This window comes from Kryptolebias marmoratus, linkage group LG1 (genome assembly GCF_001649575.2).
Source record: "Kryptolebias marmoratus isolate JLee-2015 linkage group LG1, ASM164957v2, whole genome shotgun sequence".
In the NCBI taxonomy this organism is placed as follows: Eukaryota; Metazoa; Chordata; class Actinopteri; order Cyprinodontiformes; family Rivulidae; genus Kryptolebias; species Kryptolebias marmoratus.
Window position 1 is genome coordinate 12,645,928 of NC_051430.1, and position 26,023 is coordinate 12,671,950.

Consider the following 26,023-nt stretch of genomic DNA (forward strand, 5'->3'; position numbering starts at 1 on the left):
CGAGTGAAAAGGTGAATAAGAAGTTCATAATAAAATCTTTTGTAAAGCCTGAAACAATTAAAAGGTTAGTTAGTTCTCATTGTGGATACGAGTGGGGCTGAGAAGAAAGTCAAAATAAAAGGCTTCATTTTGTGAGGCAGCACCTGTGCTCATTTGATAAATTGTTGGGTTAATGCTAATTTATGTGACTACATGTTATGGTTTAATACACAGCAGTGGGATTTTCCTTTGACCTTGCCCAAAACTTTCAAAGGTGAGTCAGAAGCTGGAGTTGTGCAGAATTGCTATTTTGCTTGAGGACACTTTCAGCAGAATGGATGTTTGCCAACATCAGGGGTATGCACACTGGTCCCTATGGAGACCTGTGACAATGATACCTATACCCTGGAGAAGTTGTAAAACTTGCTCGAAGTGTTAATTGCACTGTTTGGTACACACATTTTAAAATCATTATCCCTTATTCATCATTACAAGGAGATCAAAATCAGTCCAGCAATCCCAATTTACTCTGTATTATTGCCTCAATAAAACTCTTCGGGAAAAAAAAAATACCAACGTGGGACGGATAATGAAGGACTCCTACCTTCAGGATCCATGTGATCAGGAAGCCCGTTACGTGTGGTTGCTGGTGCCATGATGGGGAGAGCTACGGAGTCTGCAGAACACAAAGCTAACCTCAGCTTCTTCTTAGCATCACTGGGAGAAAAAAAAACAAGACTAATTAATAATGACATGACAACCTTTGCTTGAAAAATTAAACATTAGGCAACTGCAAGATTCGTTTTTCCTCAGTGTGTCGAGCGTGTAACCTGAAAGAGAACTTGGAATCATGTCGCTGTGCCGTCTGGCTGGCTGAGTCTGGCAGGTCATCAGCAGAAATGTTCTGCAGAGCGTCTTCTCTCGGGGGGTCGTTCACGTTGTCCTCAACACAAAGATCTGCGAGCACAGAAAAAATAAAAACTCAATATTTTGTCTACTGCGAGAGCATTTCCTGTGTGTGCGTGCATGTTTTATTCCCCGAACCTCCCGGTCCATCATAAGAGGCCCCCGCTGAGGCTACGTCACTTGGACTGGGCCTCTTGATGTTCCTGTACTTGTCCAGGATGTCCTCAGCTGCCTGGGCTTGATTGCTCTGTCGGGGCAACGGCTCATCTGACAAACCACACAGAAACAGGCCGCGTTAAAACAAAAACCCATATCATGGCGCTTGTGTCTTAGGCGAGCAGGGATTTAAAACCAACTTGTTACCGACCTTGTGGGACGCGCTCCTGGGCTGCATCGCTTTTCTCTTGTTTGTCCCTTTTCTTAAAAGCTGTGATCGGAGCTGTGGAGGAGAGACATGAGATGACTGACCGGGGCAGACCAACACCTCTTTCACTATGATATTATCACAGGCTCATAGTGCATCACCGACTCACAGCCACTTTAGTATCAAGTTATTTTTTGTTGATGTATAGTTACTTTAAATCAAAATAAGCAAAATACAAACCAAAAAATAAATAAATTGGACTTAAGAATGAAACCTTTGGCTAGCAGCTGAATTTCACAAAGGTCCAGTGTGATTCAGAAAACATCCAGGATAAAAAGAAATGCAAAAATTCCTGCAGACGTTTATTCAATCAACGCATCGCTAACTGAATAAACACAAGTCTATGCTTCGGCAGCAGATGAAAAACTTAATGAATCATCTCCACACTGATATTCTGTGTTATGCAAACAATGTAATGACACTGTAGCAAAAAACAAACAAACAAAAAAATAACAGAAAAGGGGGTGTTAAAACAGATGCACGTATGAGGAGCGTGACTGTGTGACTCAGGCTACACCATGTCACATCACAGATCTACAGCTCTGAGGCGACAGCTACAAAGCAGCGTGGCACGCAGCCACCGGCTTCAGCAGTAAAAGCTAGCTGGGTTGACGACAGCGCGGGAAGCGTTACCTGGGACATCACTCTCGGCCGTCCAATACAGCACTGTGAGGAACAACAACAGACAGGGTTGGCCTTTCAAGCACAGGCTGCCACTCTGCAGGACAACTGACTGAGCGTCACCATGCAGAGCAGCAAGACAAATATGAGCGACTCTATTAGAGAGGCTGGCTTTGGGCTTCACAGCTCTCGCTTCATGTGAACGCGGTTCTCCATTTTCTGAATATCCTTTTATTGTTTATTAAAGAAAAATCATTATCTCAAAGAATAATAAGCAGCCCTTCCATGTGGGCACAGCTCATTATTTTCCAGACAGATGTATGAGAGATAGTTATAGAGTAGAACAGCAACAACATATGTGTCATCTATCAGTGCTGATGACAGAGAGGTCTATCTAATGACCATTAGCTGCTTGCTGACAGCACTGCTGGGAGGGCTACAGCCACACAATCTACACAACTAAAGCTCCTTTAGTGACTGATCAGCTTTGAAAAGGCTGTGCAACTCTGCAGCTCGTGAGATCTGGGAGAAAAAGAAACGGACACGTCTCCGCAGTAACTTCTAGCAACAAGAAACAATTTCCCAAACAGAATTTTGCCAGCAATAGATCATCCTTCTCCTTCTCACATTATAAATCGGCTTTGCTTTGTCCTTTAAAGCGTTACTTTTCGTGTCACTTGTGAATAAGAAAAGTTTTTATCTAACTATGTCAAGAAATGAAAAAGGTTGCTACCGAAAGAATCATTTTTAAATGAACGATTTTTCTTCCGTTTCAGGAAAAAACTGAATGCCTAAAATAAATAAGTAGCCTTCTTTTTCTCCACTTTCTTCTTTTTGGTTTGTTACCTTTGGGAATGGCTGACACGAAACGTTTCTTCCACCATGGTCTGTTGCGATCAGACTTCTCATCATCACTGTCTTTCCTGTCCTCCACCTTTGAAAAGGTAAGAACAACATTATAATGAGACAAAAGCAAAAACTTTATTTAAAAAGGAGACTTCTGAGGGAAATATATAAATAAGTAAATTAAGTTAAAAAGTGGCTGAAAGTATAATGGACATTTACCAAACATACTTAAGACTCGAAGTGCACTCAGCCTATTCTCTTCACTCTGTATTAATTTAGCATTCAATAAACAAACTTAAAACAAAACGTCAACAAAGAAAAGCAAGTTTCAAACAATAATCAAGGCTTTTTAAAATGTCAGCTTATTATAAATTAAAGGCCTAGTATTTAAAGGAATGAATTTGGCTCATTACCCATCATGCCACAGTGTAAAAACTATCATCTTATCATGAGAAGAGACGGAGTTATAGCTGTTTTGGTCAAACCTTGCACATTAAGTTATGCACAGTCTCCTATAACACTGTGAGAAATATTGGCGTTTCGAGTAAGTGTTAATTTGTCTAAGGTATTGCCATTTTTGTGTTGGTTAAGGTCGATCAGCTGTGGCAGCCACCTTGAATCAGGCTGACTCCAAAGGTTGATGAGTTACAGCCGTTTGTCCGGTCTCATTTGGGGAACAGTTCAGTTCAGTGTGTTTGAGATGGACTTTTTTGAGGTATGAACGTTTCAGTTTTGTTTTCAGTTTTAGCCATAGCTTCCTGCTCAACAATTAGGGAAATGAGAAATCTGCAGCACTGCCCAAGTTCGTCATCACTGCTTGATTATCATTTGTCCTAGCAAATACTGATCTGTCTGCCCAGGAGCAAAAACCAGGAATAGATAGAATTTGCCCTATAAATAACCATACGTCTCTCTGCTTTGGCAGTTTGTCAAATCCTTCACCCATGCCCTGCTGTAGAGACTTTTTAGATATTTCGATCTGATGCTTCTGTTTTTGTCCTTCACTTATTCATTTCCTTCAATATAATACGTTGTCATAGTCAGGTACAGGAAGTGGACAGAAAATGGGAGGAAAAAGCAGCCAAAGTCTAAAAAACAACTGGAAAACTATTCATCAGGATCACTTTAAATCATTACAAGAAACTCAAGATATATGAGGAAATGAGTAATGGATCAAGACTTTTACACAGTACTGTATATAAGAACATGAAACTGACAGGAGAATTTGACTTATTATTCTTGTTCTTTAAATCTTTTCTCCCCCACAGCTGGAGAGGAAAACTGATTTAGTTTTTTTAATTTGTCATTGAATGAACTGTTAACAAAAGCTGATATAAACAGTTACGGTTTAATATAAGTCCTTATCAGTATTAGTTTTCTATATTAGCCTCTAAAACTCAAATAATACAGAGCAATAGAGCAACAGTTTAGTCCAGGGTTTTGTTGTTGTTGTTTGTATTGTGTGGTGTTTCAATAATCTGAGCCAGTTTAATACGATCATAAAAATTGTAACAAAACAAACAAATAAACAACCCTATACAGCCAAAGCACTACTAAATATAGCATCTTACCTCTCCTTTCAGAGAGTCCTTGCAGGGTGATGAGGAAGGTCCTAAGGCGAAGGCCCCGGCAGGGTCGCGCTCTTCAACTGCCACCCGTCTGTTGAGGCCGGGGTCACTTGTGGGCCGGCGCCCGGGGCACACGATTTCAGAGCTGCGGCTGCGCACCAGCCTGTCGGGGAAGGAGTGACGCTGCTTTGTGTGCTCCAGCTCACCCTGGACCAAGCTGTGTGGTGCGAAAAGAGAGTGGCGTATATCGTGCCCCAGGGCACTGGCCTCGGGGATAGGTGGATCAGGGGGAGGGTGATTGGGCCTGGGATAGTGCACTTTGGGTCGAACTATTGTCCCAGTGGAGGAACCTAAAGTAAGAAGAGCAAAAACAAAACAAAAAAAGGGGGGGTTGAGAAAATGTTTACCAGCTCACAGCTGATTTTTCTACATGAGAGCATGTTTAACTGTTTTCAAAAACTTCATCAACAAAATATATGTTAAATATTGGAGCACAGTTGTTTTATACCAAAACAGCCCAGCTAGTTCTGAAAAGCAACAGTCAGCAGGAAAAAAAAACCCTTCCTCAAAAATCAGGGAGAAAGTTAAAGAGAGATGTTGGTGGGAGACGAGCCGTAGGTGTAGGTAGGCCACCTGTTCCAAGGGTAGACTCTCTCCTGAACTGCTTCCAATGGCAGCCTCGTGCCATGTGCACAGTGGGACAGGGGGACAGTGCCAAAGAGCCTGAGGTGAGGTCTCTCAACCTGTCATCCCTTCACCTTGCCTTAGACAAACAGCCCCTACCATTACTCTCAAATACCTATTTATGCTACAAACAAAACACACAGAAGCAGAATCAAAGACTGCTAAAAAGGTTTCTGGGCTGCTAAATTAGGGGACTGCAGAAACATTTCATCTGTACTACTAATAGTTTATGCCTTCAAGTCAGAGTAAAGGGTAGTGAAAATCTTTTGGTTAATTCAAGCTGCTCGGTGACTCCATGACATTAGAGTAGGAGCATAATGGTAGTCGGTTCGAGCTCTCATTGGTTGTGAAAAATAGTGAGACCGAAAATTACCTTCACCAGAGGAGAGAGGATCAAACATGGCCAGTAAGGACTCAGCCTGTGAGGGAGGAGATGTCAGATTGTGGGCTCCTGCAGAAAGGCAAAAAAAAAAAAGAACTATTAACAGTGTTTACTAAACCAGAAAGGTATAAAAAATGCATGCAGCGAGTAAAAACAATAAGAGCATGATTAAGTAAAACAAAACAACCAGGTGGCTCTACAGTAAAGCAATAAAAAAAAAAAGATTTTTCCTTCTGTAAAAACTTTGAGACTTAAAAATTTAGGGAGCAAAACAGTGGTTTAGTTTTGTGGCAGCTGTCAAAGCGACAGCAACAGACAGCTTTGACTAATGTGGATTTGACCAGATAGGCATTTGACAGCTTTGCGGGGAAGTGGAGCTGTCCTACCGTGGCTCGACTCCTCCCCATCTGGACTGGTCACCGAGTCCTTCCCACCAAAATCTGAACTGCACTCTGACCGCAGGTCCTCGATCTTATTAGGGATGTCTTCTGACGTCGCACTGATACCTGTGGCCAACACACAATTAGGGGGACATGAGGGACAAAAGAGACTCAACGACTCAACGACGTAAGCCAAAAACATTACATATGGAGGCAATAAACAAACAAAGACAGTATTTCTTTTTTCAGACTGTCAATCATGCTAGAGTGGTCTGGGACCCTGCACTTAAGCCTAAAGGTATTTTTGGAGGACATTTAAATATAAGAAGTCTCTTACACAAATGTGAGGAAATAAGAACATTGTTAATGGGATCTAATCTGGATTTTCTATGTCTAGGTGAAACTTGGCTAACTGATAACATTCCAACTAATATGATTGATGTACCTGGATACAAATGTTTCAGAAAGGATAGAGTTGTGGGGCGAGGAGGGGGAGTATTAATTTACATAAAAGACTCATTTAACATCAACGAGATAGTCATAGATGAGCATATATCAATAGAATCTGTGTGTTTAAATGTTTGTCTTTCACCTCGTATGAATTTTAACATTGTGGTGGTGTACAATCCACCATCAAGTTGTAGTACAACTTTTTAATATAATTTAAAGGAATTGTTATCAGGATTTAGAAACAACAGTGAAGTAATCATTTTGGGAGATTTTAATATAAACTGGATGGACAATAAATTGAAAAAAACACTTGGAGAACTGACAGCAAAATTTGATTTTCACCAGTTAATTCAAGGTCCCTCTCGTATTACTAAAAACAGTCAAACTTTAATAGATTTAATTTTTTCAAATAAACCTGGTCGAATCATAAAATCCTATAACTTGGTGTGCGGCTTATCTGACCACAATATTACTCTCATTGCCAGAAAATTGTCTCAAAATCGCTTTGTTAGTCGCTATAATACTCAGAAACAGACCATAATACAAATTCCAAGACAGGATGTACCTAAATTTGAGGCCGAATTAGCCAAGATTAATTGGGATGAAGTTTCCAGCCATAATCAGATAAATGATTGCTGCAATACATGTATTCTCAAGGTTTGTAATACTATGAATACGTTTCTTAAAACCCATACAAAGGGCCGAAGAAAAACACAGCTACCTTGGATATCGGATGACATTCGGCTGTTAATGAGAAAGAGAGACTATGTTTTAAAATCTTTTTTTAAAAATAAAAGGACCACAGATTGGCTGCTTTTTAAAAGTTTGAGGAACAAAATAGTTAAAGAAATGTACAAATCCAAAGCTAAATATTACACAAATGTCTTATTAGAAGCTAGAGGGAATGGTAAGACGATCTGGAAACAACTAAACAGTTTACTGAATGCCAATGCACACACTAAACATAAATATGAACTCGCAACAGCAGGAAAAACCATAACTGATCCTGCTAAGCTGGCAACAATGTTTAATGATTATTTCCTCTCTTCAGTTAAAGATTTGGCATCACAGTTTCAGCCAGCTCCAATGGAAACACATTGTATAAAACAGACCAAAAAGTGTTCTGATCTTTTTGAGATTAAGGAAATTCATTACTCTGATGTTCAAAGAGCCATTAACAGTTTAAGTAATTCTCACGCAAAGGATATGTATAATTTAGACGCTATGTTTTTAAAAAAATACAGTAACATTTTAGTAGAACCCTTAACTCATATAGTCAACATTTCCATTAGAACAGGGCAATTTCCCGATGCATGGAAAAAAGCTTTGGTGAAACCGATTTTTAAATCAGGAAGTCGACATGAAATCAGCAACTATAGGCCAATAAGTCTGGTTCCGGTCATGTCAAAAGTGCTGGAGAAAATTATTTTGGAACAACTGTTACTACATTTAGAAAGTAACAGTCTTTTGCATCCGCTTCAGTTTGGTTTCAGGCGTCAACATTCCACAGAGACCGCTATAAGTTTGCTGCTTGAAAAGGTTAAACTATCACTTGACAAGGGACAAATTACTGGTGCAGTTTTTCTTGATTTGAAAAAGGCCTTTGATACAGTGAACCACAATTTACTAATTTCAAGGCTTTCATCATTTAATTTCTCAGAACGATCATTGTCTTGGTTTAAATCGTATTTGGAAGATCGTGAACAATGTGTTGTTATTAATAACAGTAAATCTGTCTTCTGCAAAATTGCAACAGGGATTCCGCAAGGAACCATCTTAGGTCCGGTTCTTTTCAGTTTGTATGTTAATAGTCTTCCTGACATTTGTCCTGAAGTCAATCTGCAAATGTATGCTGATGACACCATTGTTTATACATCGGACAAAAGCGGTACTGCTGTCAGTGAAAAACTTCAGAGCAGTCTGCAGAGATTATCGACATGGCTAAAGGACTCTTGCTTAACTCTCAATACAAACAAAACAAAGTGCATTTGCTTTTCAATTAAGAAAACCTCATTACAGTCTTTGAATATTCAGATCCATGGGGACCCTATTGAACAAGTTTCACAAGAAAAATATTTAGGAATAATTTTGGATGCTCAGTTAACTTTCAAGAGTCATGTTGATAAAATCTGCAAAACTGTTAGGTCAAATATAAACTGTTTTAAAATTATTAGACATTGTTTGACACTTCACTGTGCAGAGATGTTTATGAACTCACTGATCCTCTCACATTTTACCTATGGAGCTACTGTCTGGTCTCAGACTAATCAAACTACTCTCAAACCACTAGCAAGTCTTTATAATCGGGCCTTAAAGGTTTTACATCAAAAGCCAATTAGATTCCATCATTGTCGTATTTTGGCTAAATTTGGCATTTTGGATTTTACAAATTTTCTAAATTATAACGTTTTAAAACTGATTTTTAAGTGTTTAAATGGACTAGCACCAATACCATTAAGCGATTGCATACAGAGACTGCAGGGCAATAGTAGAGCTACCAGAGCAGCTTTGAAGGGAAATTGTAAGGTCCCCTTTCGAAGAACCACTTTTGCTCAAAGTGCACTGTCTGTGAGAGGATCTGCAGCTTGGAACTCACTTCCTGTTCACTTAAAGTCTGCAACCAGTTATAGTATGTTCAAAAATCAAACAAAACTCTGGTTATGTCAAAAACAGACCTGTACTCATTTTTAATTTCTTTACACTTCTCTGTTTGTATATATTATGTTGTGTTATTTCAAATGATTTTACTTTAATTTTTTTTTTTTTTAAAAAGCCCATCTAGGGACAAGTGCTGCGAATTAGCTGTTGCTATTGCACCATGATGCTAACATGGGACTGCTGTTTCATTCAGTTTGTCTATGTAAATGTGTGTCTGTCCCTATCAAATAAACTTGGAGAAACATTACCTCTGCAGAAAGAGGCTTTTAACTTGACAGCAGTCAACAAAAATAAAAACTGCATGTGCAGTGGTTTTGAAACAAAAAGGGGATATGTTTCTCTTTGGACTATGCTGTATGGTCTCTTTCAGGTGGGAACCCAGTGGGAACTTTAAATTGGTAGCGTAAGCTCCCATGGGTTAAGGGAGAGTCACAGATAAGAATGATCATCAGAAGCAGACTATCCATCGGCCGGATCCTGTGGGACTTTTTCCCTGTGAGCAGAGCCAGGAATGTCACCGCTGGCTTCTTAATCTACGGAACTGCTTCACACGCATCAACACTGCATGTCCACCTGAGCCCACGGACAAGACAACCAGCATTAACCTCTGTGTCATTCAGAGAAATTTACACCGGTGCCACTATGCAGGTTAACAACCCTCCCAGAAAAATGAGTGCTCTACACAAAAAAAAAAAAGAAAGGAAAAGGAGGTGCAAAGTTGGCTTGTTTTTTTCCACCTGAATGCAGCAATATAGGTTAAATAATGACTTTCCAAAAGACAAAAAGAACTGCATAGTCAAACACAGAAACAGGGCAGATACGTGTTGTTTAAAGTCATACCTGAGACAACGCTGAGGCCGGGCGTGCTGGGTCTGGAGCTGACTTCTCTGACCTCTGTGTCATCTGACGTGCTGCCAACCCCAGAACAGCTCTCCAGCTCCTGAAGACGCTCCTCCTGCTTCAGATCTGGGGCTTCTACAGATAAACCCAAAACAAGACAAAACAAAAAGGCAAAAATCACAAAAAAAGCGAGGCAACAAAGTGTTTTGTTTAGAGAAAAAAAAAAAATTCCGCTCCCACTGTATTCATTTTATTTTGCTACAGATGGCTACTCTTCAATTCAACCTCTTCTCTTATTATTAGAAAAATAAGCATGCACATATATAACATATACAACAAACGTACATAATCATGTCTTATAACTGCCAATCCAAACAATAAAGCTACCGTATCCAATTCTACGGCTACCCGATGGAGCTGTTGGGTCGAACCCAGAGGCTTCATTCTAACAGCAGCGCTCATTTGCATGCTCGTTAGTAATAATGTGTTGATGAAGTGCTCTTCAGAGTGTAGTTTTCTGCTGCCTGCCCATGAAACAAGCACTCCACGTAAAGAAAGCCTGGGATTGCACTGTTATTGAGCAGAACATGGGGAGCAAACGGAACAAAAAGCAATCAAGACACTCATGCGTGTCATTTTTTTTTGGGTTCCACTACACATATTGAAATAAAGCACTGCTTTAATTAACATAAGCCCGAGCTTTTCAAAGAAACGCTTAACACCGTTAATACAGCTCTCTATTGATTTTCGCAAAGCACTTATTTTCAAAACAGGAAGTCAAGCACAAAATCTGTAATTGACATAAGGTTGGGTTTGCCTGTTCACTTATCAAGCACAGCTGAAGTGTAATGGGTAATTTTTTAAAGAGTAAAAAGCACCACAAGGTATGAAACACCGCGCTCTGGATGATTACTGGAATTATAAAATATAAGGTACTATGAGTCACAAAGCAGCACAGTGTTCAGCCTGCCCAGATAAAGAACTGACACTATATAAGTTGACAGTAAACTGAGGACAGCTGCCGTCCTTGTGCTTCCCTCCCCGCTGCTCTGTCACAGGTGCAAACACACCTGGTGGTCCCTCCAAGGAAACCCTTAGCTGCCTTTTACTGGCACGGGCAGATCTGCCCTGAAAGACAGGCAAGTGCACACAAATATGATGACAGATGCACGCACATGTTTTTGGTGTGGAATGCAGCACCACCACACCTGGCATCCCATCCCCCCTCCGCACTATACTGAAGAAACATAAACATGCCCGTTCAAACGCACATCCGAGGCCGTCACGCTGCTGAGGCACAATAAATGAGACAATAACCTAAGCAAAAGCGCGTGTGTGCTGCGGCAGAGCGAACCTGCGCGCCCACCTGAGTCACTGGGAAGAACCTCCACACTCCAGGCTTCGCTTGTGGTCTCGGAGATGGTGGAGCCGTAGGGGTCCAGCAGAACTGAACCGGAGCCAGGAAGACACAGCAGGCTGCCGAGCATGCTTTCTGCAGCTGCCCCTGGGAACAGAAGACAGAAAGATACAGAGTTAACCTCTTTTTTTTTTTTTTTTTGTGGAGGAAAGTGTTAAAGCAGCAATAAAACAATTACAGTTGCATCAAGTTCAAGGCTTAGACAAAAGATTGCACACAAAAGCAACAAGTCAGACTATTCTTTTTTTTAACAAACTGGATTAAAGTAATGATTTGCATTATATAAACACAAATGTTAGGGGTTTTTTTATTTTACAAATTTGAAAAATCTTTAAATTCCTTCTGTTGTAGGTCAATTGAAATACTAAAATACAATGAAAAGAAGCTAATTTTCTACAATAAAAACTTTAAACTGGTAAATAATGGGCATTTTTATTGAATTACTAATAAATGATTGTATAGCCATTCATGACACCGAAGCTCATTTAATCTAAACTTAAAAATTGCTCCATCACATTGTGCCTTTGGGTACGACTTCTGAAGAACAAAATTTGCTTGGAGGTAAGCAAAAATATAATCCACTGAGCCGTGCGAAGGGGTTCTGAATCAGAGATGGCGAGTTCAACACACAGACACATTAGGAGGTCACATGCATTACATACTGGGACCCACAGGCCCATCCACCACTGTGCCAGAGGTCAGAGGTTAATAGTAACATCTCATCCCTCACTGGCCTCCAGGGCCACGACTTTGAGCTGTTGATTAAGCGTAGCATAATTCACAACCAAATTACTGCTTTGTCCACCCTCCTACAAAGTCTTCAGTGTCTCGTCGCTCCGTCTCCATTTGGGAAGTGGCGACTTAACAAGGCGGAAAAATGCAGAGGAGGGGGAAACCGAGCAAGCAGGTGTGAGTGGGAGTCAGTGTTCAGGGCTCATGACCAAAAAGTCAACCCGTGGTGGCTGCACTCCCTGCTACATATCGCTTCCACTTCATGGCACACACACACACCATGAGAATATAAACATGCCAGCACCCAGACAACAGTGTGAGCTGTTTTTGGCGGGGGCAGGACTTTCACTGACAGTGGGAGAGCTCCATCCCGCTGTCCGTGTTTACAGTCCTCAAGGTAGGGGCGCAGAGTACTTGTCTTTCAGGTGGATGATTAAATGAGTGGCACAACAAGAAGTGAAACAATTAGAATTTCTGCCTCATTATCATGGTAATCTTATCAGAGGGATAATGAGGTATTAATGGATATTTAATGTGCATCTCATAACCCAATCCCTTGGAGAAAACACATAAGGAAATCGCTGTAAATTCACTTAATGATGGAAAAGTCCCCCAACGCCATATTCCGAAGAATGAAAAATGGTGGATGCAAATGAGAAGGAACCAAGGTCAATAAGACTGCGGGGACTGAGTGAATGTCAGCGAAAAAGAGAGGGATAAGCAGGGGAAAAAACACCAACAAAAAAAACAAAAGGGAAACACAAACACGCAAACATTTCCTCATTTTCAGTCTGTAGTTTTACAGCAGATGAACTTGTTAAGCTTTGAACTCGTTATGCCTTCCCAGTTTTGTCCTAACAGAGTGAAGCAGAAGCTGGTCAGGTTACAGATCAACTAATTATGACTGCTGTCATAGAGCGAGCTGACATTTTCAATGTCAATTTACAGGAGCGTCTGATGAATGGAAGGATGACTGATAAACCAATTTTGGTAAATCTGCAATTTCTGTTAAAGTTCTGGCATCAAAATATGAATATTGTGTTTGTCCTAAATTGCAAACACATTCAACAAGGTTTTGTTTAAAGTTATAACAGCATGAAAACTGAATTTGCAATAAATACATGGAATTGTGAAAGATATAATTGTTATCCAGAAAAATAAGTGCAAACACAGACCCATAGAACTTTTATTTCCCATATCCATTCCCTGCATCCAACATTTGCAATCTGTATTTTCATTGCAAAGGCTGGGAAAAAAAAAAGGGCCTTTTGATGCCATTTCACCTAAAAACCACAAGGTGATGACATTTCCCAAAGTCTCTCTAAAAACAGACGCTCTCTGTGTTGAGCAAATAAATGGGCTGGGTATGTTCATTAATTTGCTTCGGATGCATAGAGTGAAAGCCTACATACAAATATAACAAAAAAGTGTGTGCACCTGCTATTTCCTGCAGTCGATCATCATCCATATTTGGGTCAAAGTCACTGCCGAGCACATCGGTGCTCCAGGTTTCACTGACCGTCTCAGAGATGTCACGGTCATCTGTCAGGCCCATCATATCCCTGATCTCAAACTTGCGCAGTTTGTCATCCAGGTTGTCCTGTGTGGTGGCTGAAGGAGACGTACGATCGTAAACAAGGGAAGACTTAGCCTGCTCATTTTTCATCTACAATCTTTGTGGGTTTTTTTATTCATTTATAGGCTTTAGTTTTGTTTTTGTTGTTTGTTTAGCAGCATGCAAAGATGCAAGTGGATACCATGTTCATGCTCCAAAAGCTGCAGAGCCTCTGCCCCGTTGTTCTCAGAGGGTTCAGCTCCCAGCTCAGAAACAGACTCCCGATCCATGTCGAGGGAGGACACGGAGTTTGAACGATTGGATGGTCCTTAGGTAGATGAACAAAAAAACAATTACATTTCAATCATACCCCATAGCTTATTATAAACTAGCTATGACCTTAATGTACTAAAAATGGTAAAACTACTTTAGTATCGTTTTTGATTTGCTTTGCATAAAAAGAGACTGTGCACTTTGTCATATTACTTTGAAAACTAAACAAAACATTACAACAAACTGTGTTTTGCCATGTTTTAATCAGTCATCAGAAGACAGGCTGACCCTCTGAGATTCCCTCCAAGTTGTCGCTGCACAGTGAGAAGCGCAGGGTTTTGTCTGGTTTCCCGTGCAGCTTAGTATCATCAGCGGGGCCATCACCCGAGACCCCATCACCCATGTGCAAGTTCAAAACCTACAAAGTCGCAAAGAGAGAGAGAGTCTGGTTATAAACATGTGGCTGTAAACCCTGCTCTGACATGAGTCATTCCTGCTACAGTTATGACCTAATTCATAGGCACCGATAAACATGTAATCTGGATCAGCAGGTTGGTTTTCTTTAAAATTCAAGTTGTTTTTTCCCCTTTTTTAGTCTTGTTTTGTTCCTTGAAATGCATAGTTTTCCCAGGTACATACAAAGAATCATAAAACCCATAACAGTGTCTAAGAGGTCTAACTCTCTTTCCGTGGCAGGACATAATAATGCACTGAATTTATTCCATCATCTCCCTGGCAAATGAGGACATTAACTCAAGTCACATTACCTCATTCTCTGACATCATCCCAGGGACAGTCTGAGGGCTGATTCCTAGTGAAATTACGAGCACCTCCTCTGGCATCAGCTCCTGTAGTGACTCCTGGGAGCTGGCCTCTGCCTCCCCCTCCTGGGCTATGTTGGTACGGCTGCGGCTCCGAGCAGCTGCTGGTTGGTGGGTTGGGTTGTGGGGAATGTGACGGAAACAAGTGTGATTATTCACTCACAAATAGTGTTCTGCTAAAACTTAAACTTAAAAACGACAACAAGAAAACTGTAACTTTGAAAAATACAGAGCTAGTCTAAAAAGTACAAACAAAATTCAAACAAATTTTTTTTTAAATACATCACTGCTTTCTATTTTTGCTAAATAACTTACAAAATGTGGAAAAAAAAGATCAAAAGGCCGATGTTGAGGTTGTTAGAAAAGAAGTATTTAGTCCAACAAAATGGGACACTTCAGCAGCAGAATTTATTTTTGTGTGGCTAAAAATGACAAAGGATGAATATATTGAATTACAGACACAGGAAGTGAGTGCAGCTGCTATAAAAGCTATGTTCGATACCCTGGATTGTGTTTTCTTCTCAAGCGTTTTCCCAAATATTGGGCACATCACAGTATGAAGCCATCAATTTAATTGGTTTTCTGATTTATTCCTCAATAATACCTTATATTACTGTAATGAAAACTCATTTTCCTGACCTGTCACTAAAACTGATTTTAAAGTACAAATCAGTAGGGTTGAGTACTGAACTCTTTATTTAGAACCAATAAAATTACCATAGTGTAAGAAAAAAAAGAATAATGTTAAGTCCTTGTGCAAAACAAAAGTATAAATAAAGCTTGTTTTAAAGAAAAACTTGAAAAATAAATGTTCTATGTAATGCATAATATCTTTACTGTTTGAATGTTTTACCTGAAAACGCATTTTTCTCGTAAACTGAGGATGACGCATTTTTAAAATTGGCACAAATACAAAGAGTGCTTCAAACAGTAACGTTACCCAACCCTACTAATGAGAAGAGGTAAACTTAAGCAGACCTCCCCGCCCCCACTCTACCTGGTAATGAACAGCCAAACTCTGCTGAATGAGGAAGGGAAAAAAACAAAAATGATTGGAAAAAAAGAAAAAAAAAAAAAAAAACAGCTTAGCTCTTGCAATCAGCAAAAGCCCTGTGAAAGGCAAAGCAGGCAGGGTGAGAGCAGTGCTAGGGAACAGAATGCACGGTTACTGTGCAGTTTGGAGAGCAGACTAATGTTTAATGGGTGCTACCAAACACGTAGCTGGGTGAGACAACAGATACACAAGTTGGGTTCTCTCCAGCTCTAACACAACTGACCGGCTACCCACCAAAAGGGGTTACTAATGGAATGTGAGCAGACAGAGTGGTGGCTGTGGGGTCCCAGGATGTTATAGCAGCTAAATGTTGTCCTGGTCATTCATTGGCAGCACAAAAGGGAAAGGAGAAGGGCAAGGTAGGGGGTTAGAGAAAAAATAAAAAAACAGTACATCTCAAAATTCAGAATATTTCAAGCGTCGCGTAATACTTGAAATAATAATACCCTTTTTAAAAGTAGGCAGAAATAGTTTACTTCTGATCAAAGAGTGCTGCGACAGCATATTTGTCCTAGAAGTGCTAATGAAGGTAATCTATGCATCTGTCCCATCCATTCCAATTAAAACCAGTACATTTATATTTGGTAATTTAATAGGTTGTCATTTCTGTAATTGAACCTTAATCCAGGCCATGCTAATTATGCTTCTAACAAGCTGAGAAGTAGCTCATTAGCTTTCCATAAAACACAGAATTTCACCAGCTATCACCGCCAGCTTGTTTAGGCTTTTCATTAGGATAAAAATTCACACTTGTATTTTCGAGTTCTTATTTTGAAGTTTTTATGTTTCCACAGAGAAAATCTCAAACTTCTTTATATTAGAAAATTACAGAAGGTTGCATCATATCGAGCGCGTCAAACACCGATCTAACAACCAGAATGATAAGCAGAAACGGAGGCAGTGGAGGAAGGTACCTATGGGTAGTCTGTTCTTCTTGTTGGCGGGAGTGGTGGCTGGAGAAAGCTGCGGGGTGTTGGAGGGAGTGAGCTCCAGGCTGTTGCTCTTCACGGTTCGAGACTGGGGCACATTGGCCAGCAGGGTCTCCAGGGCCATGTGCTCCTCCTCGCGAAGGTGGTCCCCTGCCGTCACACTCCGAACAAAGTCCACCTGTGCAGGAGTGGAAAGCGATATGTTCGGTATCGTCAGAAATATATATTCAGTGAAAGATAAAACCAGTTTTGAAAAGTTCTGTTAGTCCTCTCTGACAAGTCTGCACTTGCCATGAGATACTAAAAACGTTAAAGCTGAATAATGTGCTTTTCTGTAACAGTGGCTGCGATACCTTGGACTGTCAGCATGTAAATGTTACATTTTATGCAAAATGAAAAACCTACCAGTGCAAGCAGCTGATTATGAGTAATATAGACTGCAGTCCTACTGAGGCCTTCGAGAAGGTTCATGGAGGACATGGGTGGGGTCTCAACAGCTCTTCCTCCAATCACCACATCCAGAAAGGCAGCAACACAACCCTGCCGAACAAAGAGTCTAAGAAAATAACTTCATACAAAGAAAAATTTCAAGTGACAGTTTAACTGAGCACAAGCAGGGAGTTCATTCCTTAATGGAAAAGTCAGCTGCATTAAAAACATTAACATTGCTCTTAAAATGTCCTCAGAAATACTTAGAGCTTACTCTATAGTAGTTAGATGGTTTGTCCAACCAGCCCCAGCCACTGAAGTTTGAATTCAGGAAAAAAAAGAAAAGATTTTGATAAAACACATACCTTATCAAATTTAGACAAACTGCTTTTTCGCCTTGGGTCTGCATCATCATCAGCCATGGCCAGCTGCTGCAAAAGCTGCCCCACCTGTGGAAAAAAAATAAAATAAAAAAATAAAAATCAAGCAACGTAGGCTACAGTTTACCGTTTTGAACGTGTAAATAAGTGACGACAAAGTCTCTAGACCACTTGCCTGCATTAGATTGAAGCGGGCCACCTCGTTGATGGGTGCGTCTGAGATAATACCATACTGCTCTGGGTTGACTATGGCTGGGCAAATGAAGCAGGTCAGCAGTAGGTCTGTGCACATGGTGCGCACCTCACCCACCTCGAGACGTTCTACGCATGACAAAGTCTTGTACATCTGGGACACAATCCAGCGCAGGCTGTGAGGAAAGCAGTAGGTGTTTTGCTTCAAGTAGCCGATAAACTTGTTTACAAGAGCAACCAGCTTGGCTTCATTGGCCTCGACAGCTGCCTGCACTTTGGTCTTGTAGTCCTCAGAGCCTTTCTCTCCAAAGCGTTCCCGCTGGGCTGGAGTGAGCCGCTCGGTCACCTTGGATGGGTCCGTCTCCAGGTGGTCCTCATCCTCCACCAGCAGCTGCATAATGGGTTCATGAAGGGTTGCAGTAAGGAAGAGCTTGGCCGAGTACAGGCCCTCGGAGAAGAGCTTGAAAAGGATGCTGAAGGCACAGGTCCCTCGTCGGAGAAGGCGGCGAGGGTTGTCGCTCTCCTTCAGCTCAAACTCGACAAGGTATCTCAACACCTAGGAGTTGGAGAGAAAAAAATAAATTTTACATTAAAACTTCAACTTTTTGAAAGTCGATTAGACTTTTTTTTTTTCCAGAGACTAGAAGGATTCCTGACCTGCAGCAGGTAGCTCTCGTCCTCCTGCATGATACAGTTGCCATAAAGTGAGGTGAAGACATTATGGATGACCCCCTGGGTGTGTTCCTGGTTTAGTCTCTCTCCTGCCACGAGGCAGGACGCGACCAGCCTGGGATTTTCCCTCAACCTGGCTAGGAACTCGCCGTAGATCGTTTCCTGGAAACCCAGAGTCTTGTAGCCATCTATAAACTGCGTATCTTCCAGCATTTTGGCATGTTGGCAGCACTCAGCCGGGGAGGCCTCCGCACTACAGAACAGAGGTTTCATCATACATCACCAGGTGATTCATCACGCTACCACAAACCTAAACAATGTTCTACACAGAATGGTGCTATCGACAGATTTAGATCAACCAGACAGTGTGTGCCAGTGTAACTACATCAGTTAACACACAAAATTACTTCCAACTCATAGCAGCTATTATTTATATCCTTAATTAGCATTTTCTGGAATCTGCATAAATGCGAAGACAATTTAAACAAAAAAAGAATATCTGAGAAAATAATTCCAATTATAAGCTTTTCTAAAGCTAATTGTCCCATCTAGGTTCACAATAAACAAGTCAGGCCCGTCACTTGGTCTGTACTTGTATCATAATTCTCTTTAAGGCCCAGCTGTCGTAACAGGTCTGACCTGGTGAGAATGAGGCGGTCGAGGTTGATCCTCTGCTGCTTGGCGATCCAGGCAGCCCGGTACAGCCTCTCAGCTGTCTTCAGCACATCGTTGTTGAGCCTCTGAATCAGCTGTTTCTCCGACGCCACGTACAGCCGCTCCTGCTTAAGGTGGTGGGCCAGAGTGTGGATGTCTGGCTTCACCATCTTCACAGTCTCTCTCGGGCAGAGAAGTAAACGGCTGGAGAACAACAACGTAGAAAATGTTAAAACACAAATCGAAGTTAAGTTTACTTATCAAGAATTGCCAGCCTGTAAAAACAAGTAGCATAAAGCCTGACGTGGACCTGAAGCTGTGGGAAAAAAGCCCAGAATGATATCATCACAGTTATCTCTGCTTGTGCGTCACTTCCTCAAAACATATAAAAAGGAAGGTAGTATTTAAGATTCAAATGATCTGACAATGACTAGTTTAATCAACTAAAATGAACTTTTAGATATTTGATAGTTTAGATGTCAATCAATGAACATAATTTTTTTAATTGTCTTTTCAAGGAATTTAAAAGCATAAATAATATTGTGGTTTAGATAAGGAGACAAATTTAAAGAATCTGATCATTTTAATTTTAAAATAACTGGAACAATCATGGTAAAAGAAAAGGAAAAATCAGGGTTCAATAAAACTATGGGTTGAATGAATAACTGGTTAGTGTGTATTTAATGTTAGCCTGCTGACATGAAGTCAAAAATTACAATCAGTGATAATGATCGTAAAGCCTTTACAGCCACATAATCAGTTTGTTTTTGTTTCTTTTTATGTGTGTGCTCATTACGTGAACCATGCTGGATGAGCCGATGAATGTACTCAAACAAAACAAAAAAAAGGAAGCAGGAAATTGTTTTATTTTTCCACAAAGAACTGTGTGAACATTAGTTTTCACATTATGGTCACATCATAGAAAAAGAAGTGATCATCGGCATTCTGTATGCTTTACACAGTGGCCGCAATGACAACAAGAGAAGAGAGTCTTTTCTTAAGCTCTGCAGCGGAAAATGCAAATCACTCCTTTTAAAGATGCACACAGCCAAAAATATGCAACCCAAGCAGGACACAGGAAATTTGGAGGATTTCTCAGTGAATCCTTTCTACAAAAGCCTCTTTGTATTTGGTTGTTAACACTAAAAAAAAAAAAAAAAAAAAAAACCCACCACAAATTTAACCGTGAAATGACACCAGGCCACAGAATACTGCCTGGGAGTGGGAATGACTCCAAGGAAGTGTCATTCCACACAGGATAACAAATAAACACAATGTCCGGGTTGACATGCCCGACAAAATTAATTTGTTTATGCGTATTTAAACGGAAAATGATGGATTATACATGAAACAAATGTCGCAAATTATAATTAAATGTATTGAGCATTCTTGAATAATATTTTAAAATGACATGCTGCTCACAAATAATGTTTATCCTTCCACTCAAAGACCACTTTTGTTGTTTTTGTGTTAATGAACACTGGGGTAGCGACATTAACTGGCTTGCACAGCCCCTGTAAAGTAAAGAAGATACTCAAAATATGCACCAAAATACAAAAGCTTATGAAGATTGACAAGTGAGGAGAAAAGGAGCTAGACCCAGAACACCCCAAGCACGTACAGGCAGCCGCCACAGACCATGTTTTAGGAAACCTCTGTTAAAAATACGATTTTGAAGCTAGAAGGCAATGATTATTTTTATAAAAATCTGTTTTTATGTACTATGTAGGAGCGGGTAATTAGAAGGAATGAAAAGTTGACTTTACACTTGTTTTGGTGTCTTGATGCACACCGTTTTCCTGCTTGCTTTAAAACTGTGGCTTTTGGCATCTGAGAAGACGTGATCTGACTTAAAGATACTATCGTTACGCAGCCGCTTGAAGATAAGCTTCTAAAAATAATAATCAGTCAATTTCTGTTTCACAATCCAACGTCAAACTTATCTGGCCACGGTAGGTTAACAAGAACTGCGATAAGACTTTGTCGTGATTATTTATAACCAACATCTGATCCCATAAAATGAGCACACCTCCGTTTACATTTGGAAGAATTAGGTTTAATAAAATGAGCCAGAAATAATGCGGCTGGGATTTGCACATGATCAGATTTCAGCACAGCGCTGGATTGTTTATTAGCAAATATTGCACTCAAAGACGTATTTTTCCCCATTCCTTTCTCAAAAGAGAAACATTTTCAGGTACTTTTTTAGCCCAAATGAACAAGTCAACCAGACCTATATGTCTCAGAAGTTGGGGTTCATTTTTAGAAGGCAATTTCTCTGATTTAGAACACAATTCTTTGTCACAAATGGGAAAACTTTAATAATTGCTGTTCTCTAGAATAAAAGCCTTAGAGATTTTAATATCCCAAATAAATCTATTAAATATATTCTAGTAATTGTACATTTTAAACAATGCGGTTTATACATGATGAAATGCATAAGGCAGTGCCAGAACTCTTCCAGCCTTACTTCTAACCCCGTTATAACTGTGTTAAAAAGCTATAAAGTATATAGACCCCTTGTCAGATACACATTTTATCCAAAAATTAGACTAAACTACTAATGATTATTTTGTCTTGCCTATAACTTGACTTTTAAATGATCATAACCTGAAAAAATTAACTAAGGTTGGGTTTTTTTTGGTGTTTTACCAACATAGAAAAGGTGTATTTTTCCATCCACTCACTTTTTTTTTATTTTTTAAATGACTAACAAGTAATAATTTGTGACTTCTTTTCCCAGTAGTTGATTTCATTGGGGCCGAACACTCATGACACACTTCCACATCCACGGTCGTTTTCTTAGATAAGCGCATTCCTCACACAGAAGTGAAAAAGCAACTAGGCCATTAGGTGCAAGCACAGAGGTGGACTGTCGTTCGCCCATCGGCGCCGGTACAACCCGGCGGTGAGTCAGTCGGGGAGAGCGCTGAGGAACTCTGAAGCAGAAGAGAAACCCAACACAATGCGAGCGAAGGCACAGTCTAAAACACTGAGGTGTATGAGAAAAAGGTTTGTAGTTCTGACAGGACAACCACAAAATACTTTGGAGATGACTCACAAGAGGGCCGATGGTTTCAACCATTTCAAACACGAGCGTCCTAACCATGGGATGGTGTAAGAGACAACAGGCGGGACAAGGACAAAACAAGCTACGCAACAAGTTATTTCGGAGCTGCTAAACAAAAAGAAGAGTACTTTAAAAAAAAAGTTTAAGTCACAGAGCCAGAGTAAAATGTTTGGAGCGGCGCCCATTCCTCCCACAACACGATCCAACACACATACAAGCAGAACAACCAATGGAACAAAGTCGTTTTTAAGAGATATTAAGGATTTCACTTTCTACAAAAAAAATGTGGCTTTGAGCCAACATCCTTTTCACACTTCCCTTTCTGGTAGTTTCTTATATTTTATGACAAGTTAACAGTATAACTGGGGAGTATGTGATTTAGAAGAAACCTTTTTTTTTTTCCTTTTTGGAAGGGTAACAAGCAGGGTGTATTTGTGAAGTGTTTCAGAATGCCAAAGAAGTAAATTAATTTTACATTAGGTGCTAAGGCAGACTTTGTTAGCCAACTGGGCAGGAGGATAAGGAGGAAGCAAAGACTCCAGCTCCAATTTCCCATCCAGATTTCTCCTCCTGATACGGGGAGCAAAGTAACGTTAGTGACACGGGACAAGTGCCTTTTCTCGAACCCTCGGGAAACCACAAACCCAAAGGAACGGCTGATAGCACTATCCACAGATTATGCTGAAAAACAAACATTTCTTCTGAGGAACAATGTCAGCTCTGACAAAGAACCAAAGCAGTTCAGAGCCGAAGAATCCTTTCAAATAAAGACGTGAAACGTCTTCAGGAAACATAAAAGGATGTCTTGTTGCCTTCAATTAGGATTGAATTAATTATTGATTAAATTAGGATTCACTTAGTATTGCCATGTCTTGGACGCACATCAAGATAATGTTAGGCAATGCATCAGAACAAACTCTAATGAAACACTGACTTATACACAAGGAATTAGATAAATATTTTATATAAAGGGAAGAAGGCACATGGTGGCATGGCAGCAGAACAGAACTGTAAGGTTCAATATAAACTGAAGCATCAACCACTGATGTCAATTAAATCACTGTCAGACAATCAAAGGACTTGCAGGAAATCAAAAACTGAACCATAATCCTACAAGTTAGCCAAGTGTTCCACATTCAGATCAAACGCTGGCATCTACAAATTTGACCACAACACTCAGCACTTAATGTGTCTCAGCAATAAAAAAAGAAAAGAAATTCATCCCATTTTACTTGAATTGAGGTGTCAATTAGCATCTCGGATGGTTTTCAATACAAAGACAATGTTAGACAGTCTTAAACGTGCATGTTTGTGAATGTTCTCTCTTTCTGTGCCACATGCTATCAGAAACCAGTAAGGAAAACAAAAATATTGTGTCCTGCCAGTCTTGTTACCATGAGAACAATAAATGGAGTTATTGCTGGAAAACAGATTTTGCCTGTTTTTTTTTATATATATATTGTTTTCAGACTTACCAAGCTGTCCTTTAAGCATGAGATTTTAGATTTACCAAGAAACAGAAAACTATCTTCTCCGCGTCAGTGTCTTGTAGAATATTTAACATGATACATTTTTAATCAATTTGATCGACGAAGTTAACTGGATATTACAGCGGACATGACTCAGCTTTGTTGCGAAACAAATTTCTGACAGCATTCCTCTCCTCTCGCAGTTGCAGTAACGGTTTGCAGTCATGTCATCTCTCCATTCATCCAACTTGCAAACCTTTTTACTGAAGCGTCAGGGGCGATGGGCGTATTTGGTGTGACATTTTAGGTGAAAGCAAACTGAGCCTGGAGTGGAAAGTGTGGCTCAGGTTCTGTCAAGCCAAGCTAGCACAAACAGAGCCCAGCTGTGTGAACCTTCTTCATGGTAAACCCCTCTGGTCGCACATGAAACCCAAAGTCATCTTTGTCTCAAATCACGAAGAAGACTGAGTCAATTGCCAGGCAACATGTGGTTTGGCCAAGACTACGCAGTGGAAGAAGGTACTGGTGAAAAAGCTTTAAATGGACATGACAGACTTTATTTTAAGCATGAGTGAAACACATTTTAATATTTGCAGACTGTAGCGTTGCAGTCTACCGCAAGCTGTAACAGGTACTGTTTAAGTGCTAGTAACTGAGTTGTAATTCATCCATACATTAGCTATTTTACATAAAGTAGAATGTCTCAATTTAAGGATATAAACACAGGAGCAGCACATTTACCCTAAAGATTACTTGCCACTGATTTAATATCTCTAGGCAAAATAGGATTTTAGCCATCTCCTCATTATCCTCACATGCTACAGTTGGCAGTAGTATTTCCTGTTCAAACATTTACTGTCAAATGACCACATCTAGGCCAAAGGAGTACTACTGTTTCACAATCTTTTCATCGTGAAAGGCTAGAACTGGAACTCGGAGCATATTAACAATATCAATCTGCTGCTAAATGCTGCTGAACACAAACCTGTTGGTGTCCATTTAAAAATATAGCAGAAAAACAGCAAGACAGCCATCAAAACAAAAATATTAACACCAAGTAACGTTTTTTCGTCCGCTATGTTAGTTGCTTAGAGCCCTGATATATGAAGTAACGTGTAGCTAAACGTTGTGAAGGAAACTAAAGCAGCCCAGGTAATATATCCGCATCAGTAAAGAACAAAGTGTGTTTGCACCGATTCGGAGGAGGTGCACAGTAGGCAACCTGGTGAACTGGCTAGCAGAGCAACCTGCTAACGACAACCAAGTTACCTGCGGCTAACGTTAACAAGTCAAGCAAAAAAGGCTAACGTGAAGCTAGCTGGCTAGCTAACGCTAGCTTAGCTTCGGGCTGCAACGTTCTTAGGGAGCAAAAACCACACGCGAACTGGACTTGAGCGACTTACCAAATCTAACTGGCCCGTGCGAGTGGTTCCCCGGCGGCTCTAGACGAAGCCGATCATGGGATTTCTCGAGTAAGAAGAATTGTTTGTTGGCGGTTAGCGGTCTCAAAGTGGGCTCCTGCTAAAGCGGACACAGGGCTGTCATTTGCTGTCATCACGAGGAGACCTGCGCAGCTCTCATGCGCGCGCAGGGAGGTGTCGCTCTTAAAGGGAGCTTTCACTACAAAGCTGTTAACAGGGTAAAACAAATCGTGCTATTTCTGCACTTGTACGAGTTTGTTGCCGTTTCAAACAAAAACACACAAGTGGAAATATACACACCATTACAAAATGCTATACGCCCACATTAGGATTACCTACTATCATTAAAGGTCATTTTTCTACCTACTAATCTTCCTCGCAAATATGTGTAAATACTCCTAAAGGTCAATTTGAATTCATTTATTTCCATGCAGTAATTTACAAACACAAGCAAGTTTATTTAATTATAGGCAATTTATTATATAGCTTGCAAATAATTTAACTGTGATACAAAAATTGATTACTTGAGAATAAATAATGAGCAATAATTGTAATCTCTCTTAATTAGTGTTATTGTTTTATTAACGAGTAATTCTTACTTTTGGCCACTAGGCTGTGCTCTAATCGCAGACAATAGTGGAGCCTTGCTTACAGACTCTTGATAAATAGCTCACTGATATGAATCAGATACACTGATAGCTCACTATGAAGGTTGTAAACAATTATTTCCATCAGTCATTCAGCATGATACCGATAGTGATTCAGTAAAATGCACTATTTACTTATTTGTTTGTTTTCAGGTAGGGACTTGGCTATTGTTTTGTAACATGTAAACTTACACACTTTCCTGCAAACAGCTTGTCATAGAAACATTTTATTTTTAACCATACACTCATCCTGCCATTAACATTTAAACCTTAGGGACCGTTAAATTTTTCATTGTTATTATTGCATAACGTCATCTGTGTTAAGGACTAAAATTCGTAAACATTTTGTATCAGATTTTATTTAACTGAGAGTCTGAGTTTAATTTGGTCATGTCTTGCTCTCGGAAGACTACATATCTGTACTTTTTTTAAATGTATGAGCATAAAACATGTCTAGTACTCTTTCAACTGCGCCATGCTTAGTGCATCAAAAAGCTTAGCTAAAAGTTAAATCAGGTACTTGAAACTGTTGATTAGTTTCAGTTTATTTCTGATTGTCAGGGAGTGTGT

At 40.1% G+C, this 26,023-nt stretch overlaps 1 protein-coding gene across 3 annotated transcripts in view; it reads right to left on the bottom strand.

Annotated features, from left to right (window-relative positions):
* Positions 1-24,947, bottom strand: part of gapvd1 (GTPase activating protein and VPS9 domains 1) — a 30,921-nt gene extending 5,974 nt beyond the window's left edge. Inside the window, exons 1-22 of one of the 3 annotated variants that reach the window (XM_017417251.3) lie at positions 24,789-24,947; positions 18,832-19,050; positions 18,178-18,445; positions 17,504-18,076; positions 17,314-17,397; positions 16,925-17,059; positions 16,505-16,697; positions 15,825-15,905; positions 14,483-14,637; positions 14,004-14,133; positions 13,645-13,770; positions 13,325-13,498; positions 11,105-11,242; positions 9,739-9,873; positions 5,797-5,916; positions 5,402-5,479; positions 4,348-4,694; positions 2,777-2,864; positions 1,253-1,324; positions 1,024-1,152; positions 810-936; positions 584-696 (exon numbers count right to left, since the gene is read on the bottom strand). In XM_017417251.3, the coding sequence (XP_017272740.1) occupies positions 584-696; positions 810-936; positions 1,024-1,152; positions 1,253-1,324; positions 2,777-2,864; positions 4,348-4,694; positions 5,402-5,479; positions 5,797-5,916; positions 9,739-9,873; positions 11,105-11,242; positions 13,325-13,498; positions 13,645-13,770; positions 14,004-14,133; positions 14,483-14,637; positions 15,825-15,905; positions 16,505-16,697; positions 16,925-17,059; positions 17,314-17,397; positions 17,504-18,076; positions 18,178-18,445; positions 18,832-19,016 (3,451 nt within the window). In that variant the 5' untranslated portion in view covers positions 19,017-19,050; positions 24,789-24,947. Of the gene's footprint in view, positions 1-583; positions 697-809; positions 937-1,023; positions 1,153-1,252; positions 1,325-2,776; positions 2,865-4,347; positions 4,695-5,401; positions 5,480-5,796; positions 5,917-9,738; positions 9,874-11,104; positions 11,243-13,324; positions 13,499-13,644; positions 13,771-14,003; positions 14,134-14,482; positions 14,641-15,824; positions 15,906-16,504; positions 16,698-16,924; positions 17,060-17,313; positions 17,398-17,503; positions 18,077-18,177; positions 18,446-18,831; positions 19,051-24,788 lie in introns of all 3 variants that reach the window. The other 2 variants (XM_017417252.3, XM_017417253.3) reach the window with 2 other exon arrangements.
* Positions 24,948-26,023: the final 1,076 nt, after the last annotated feature.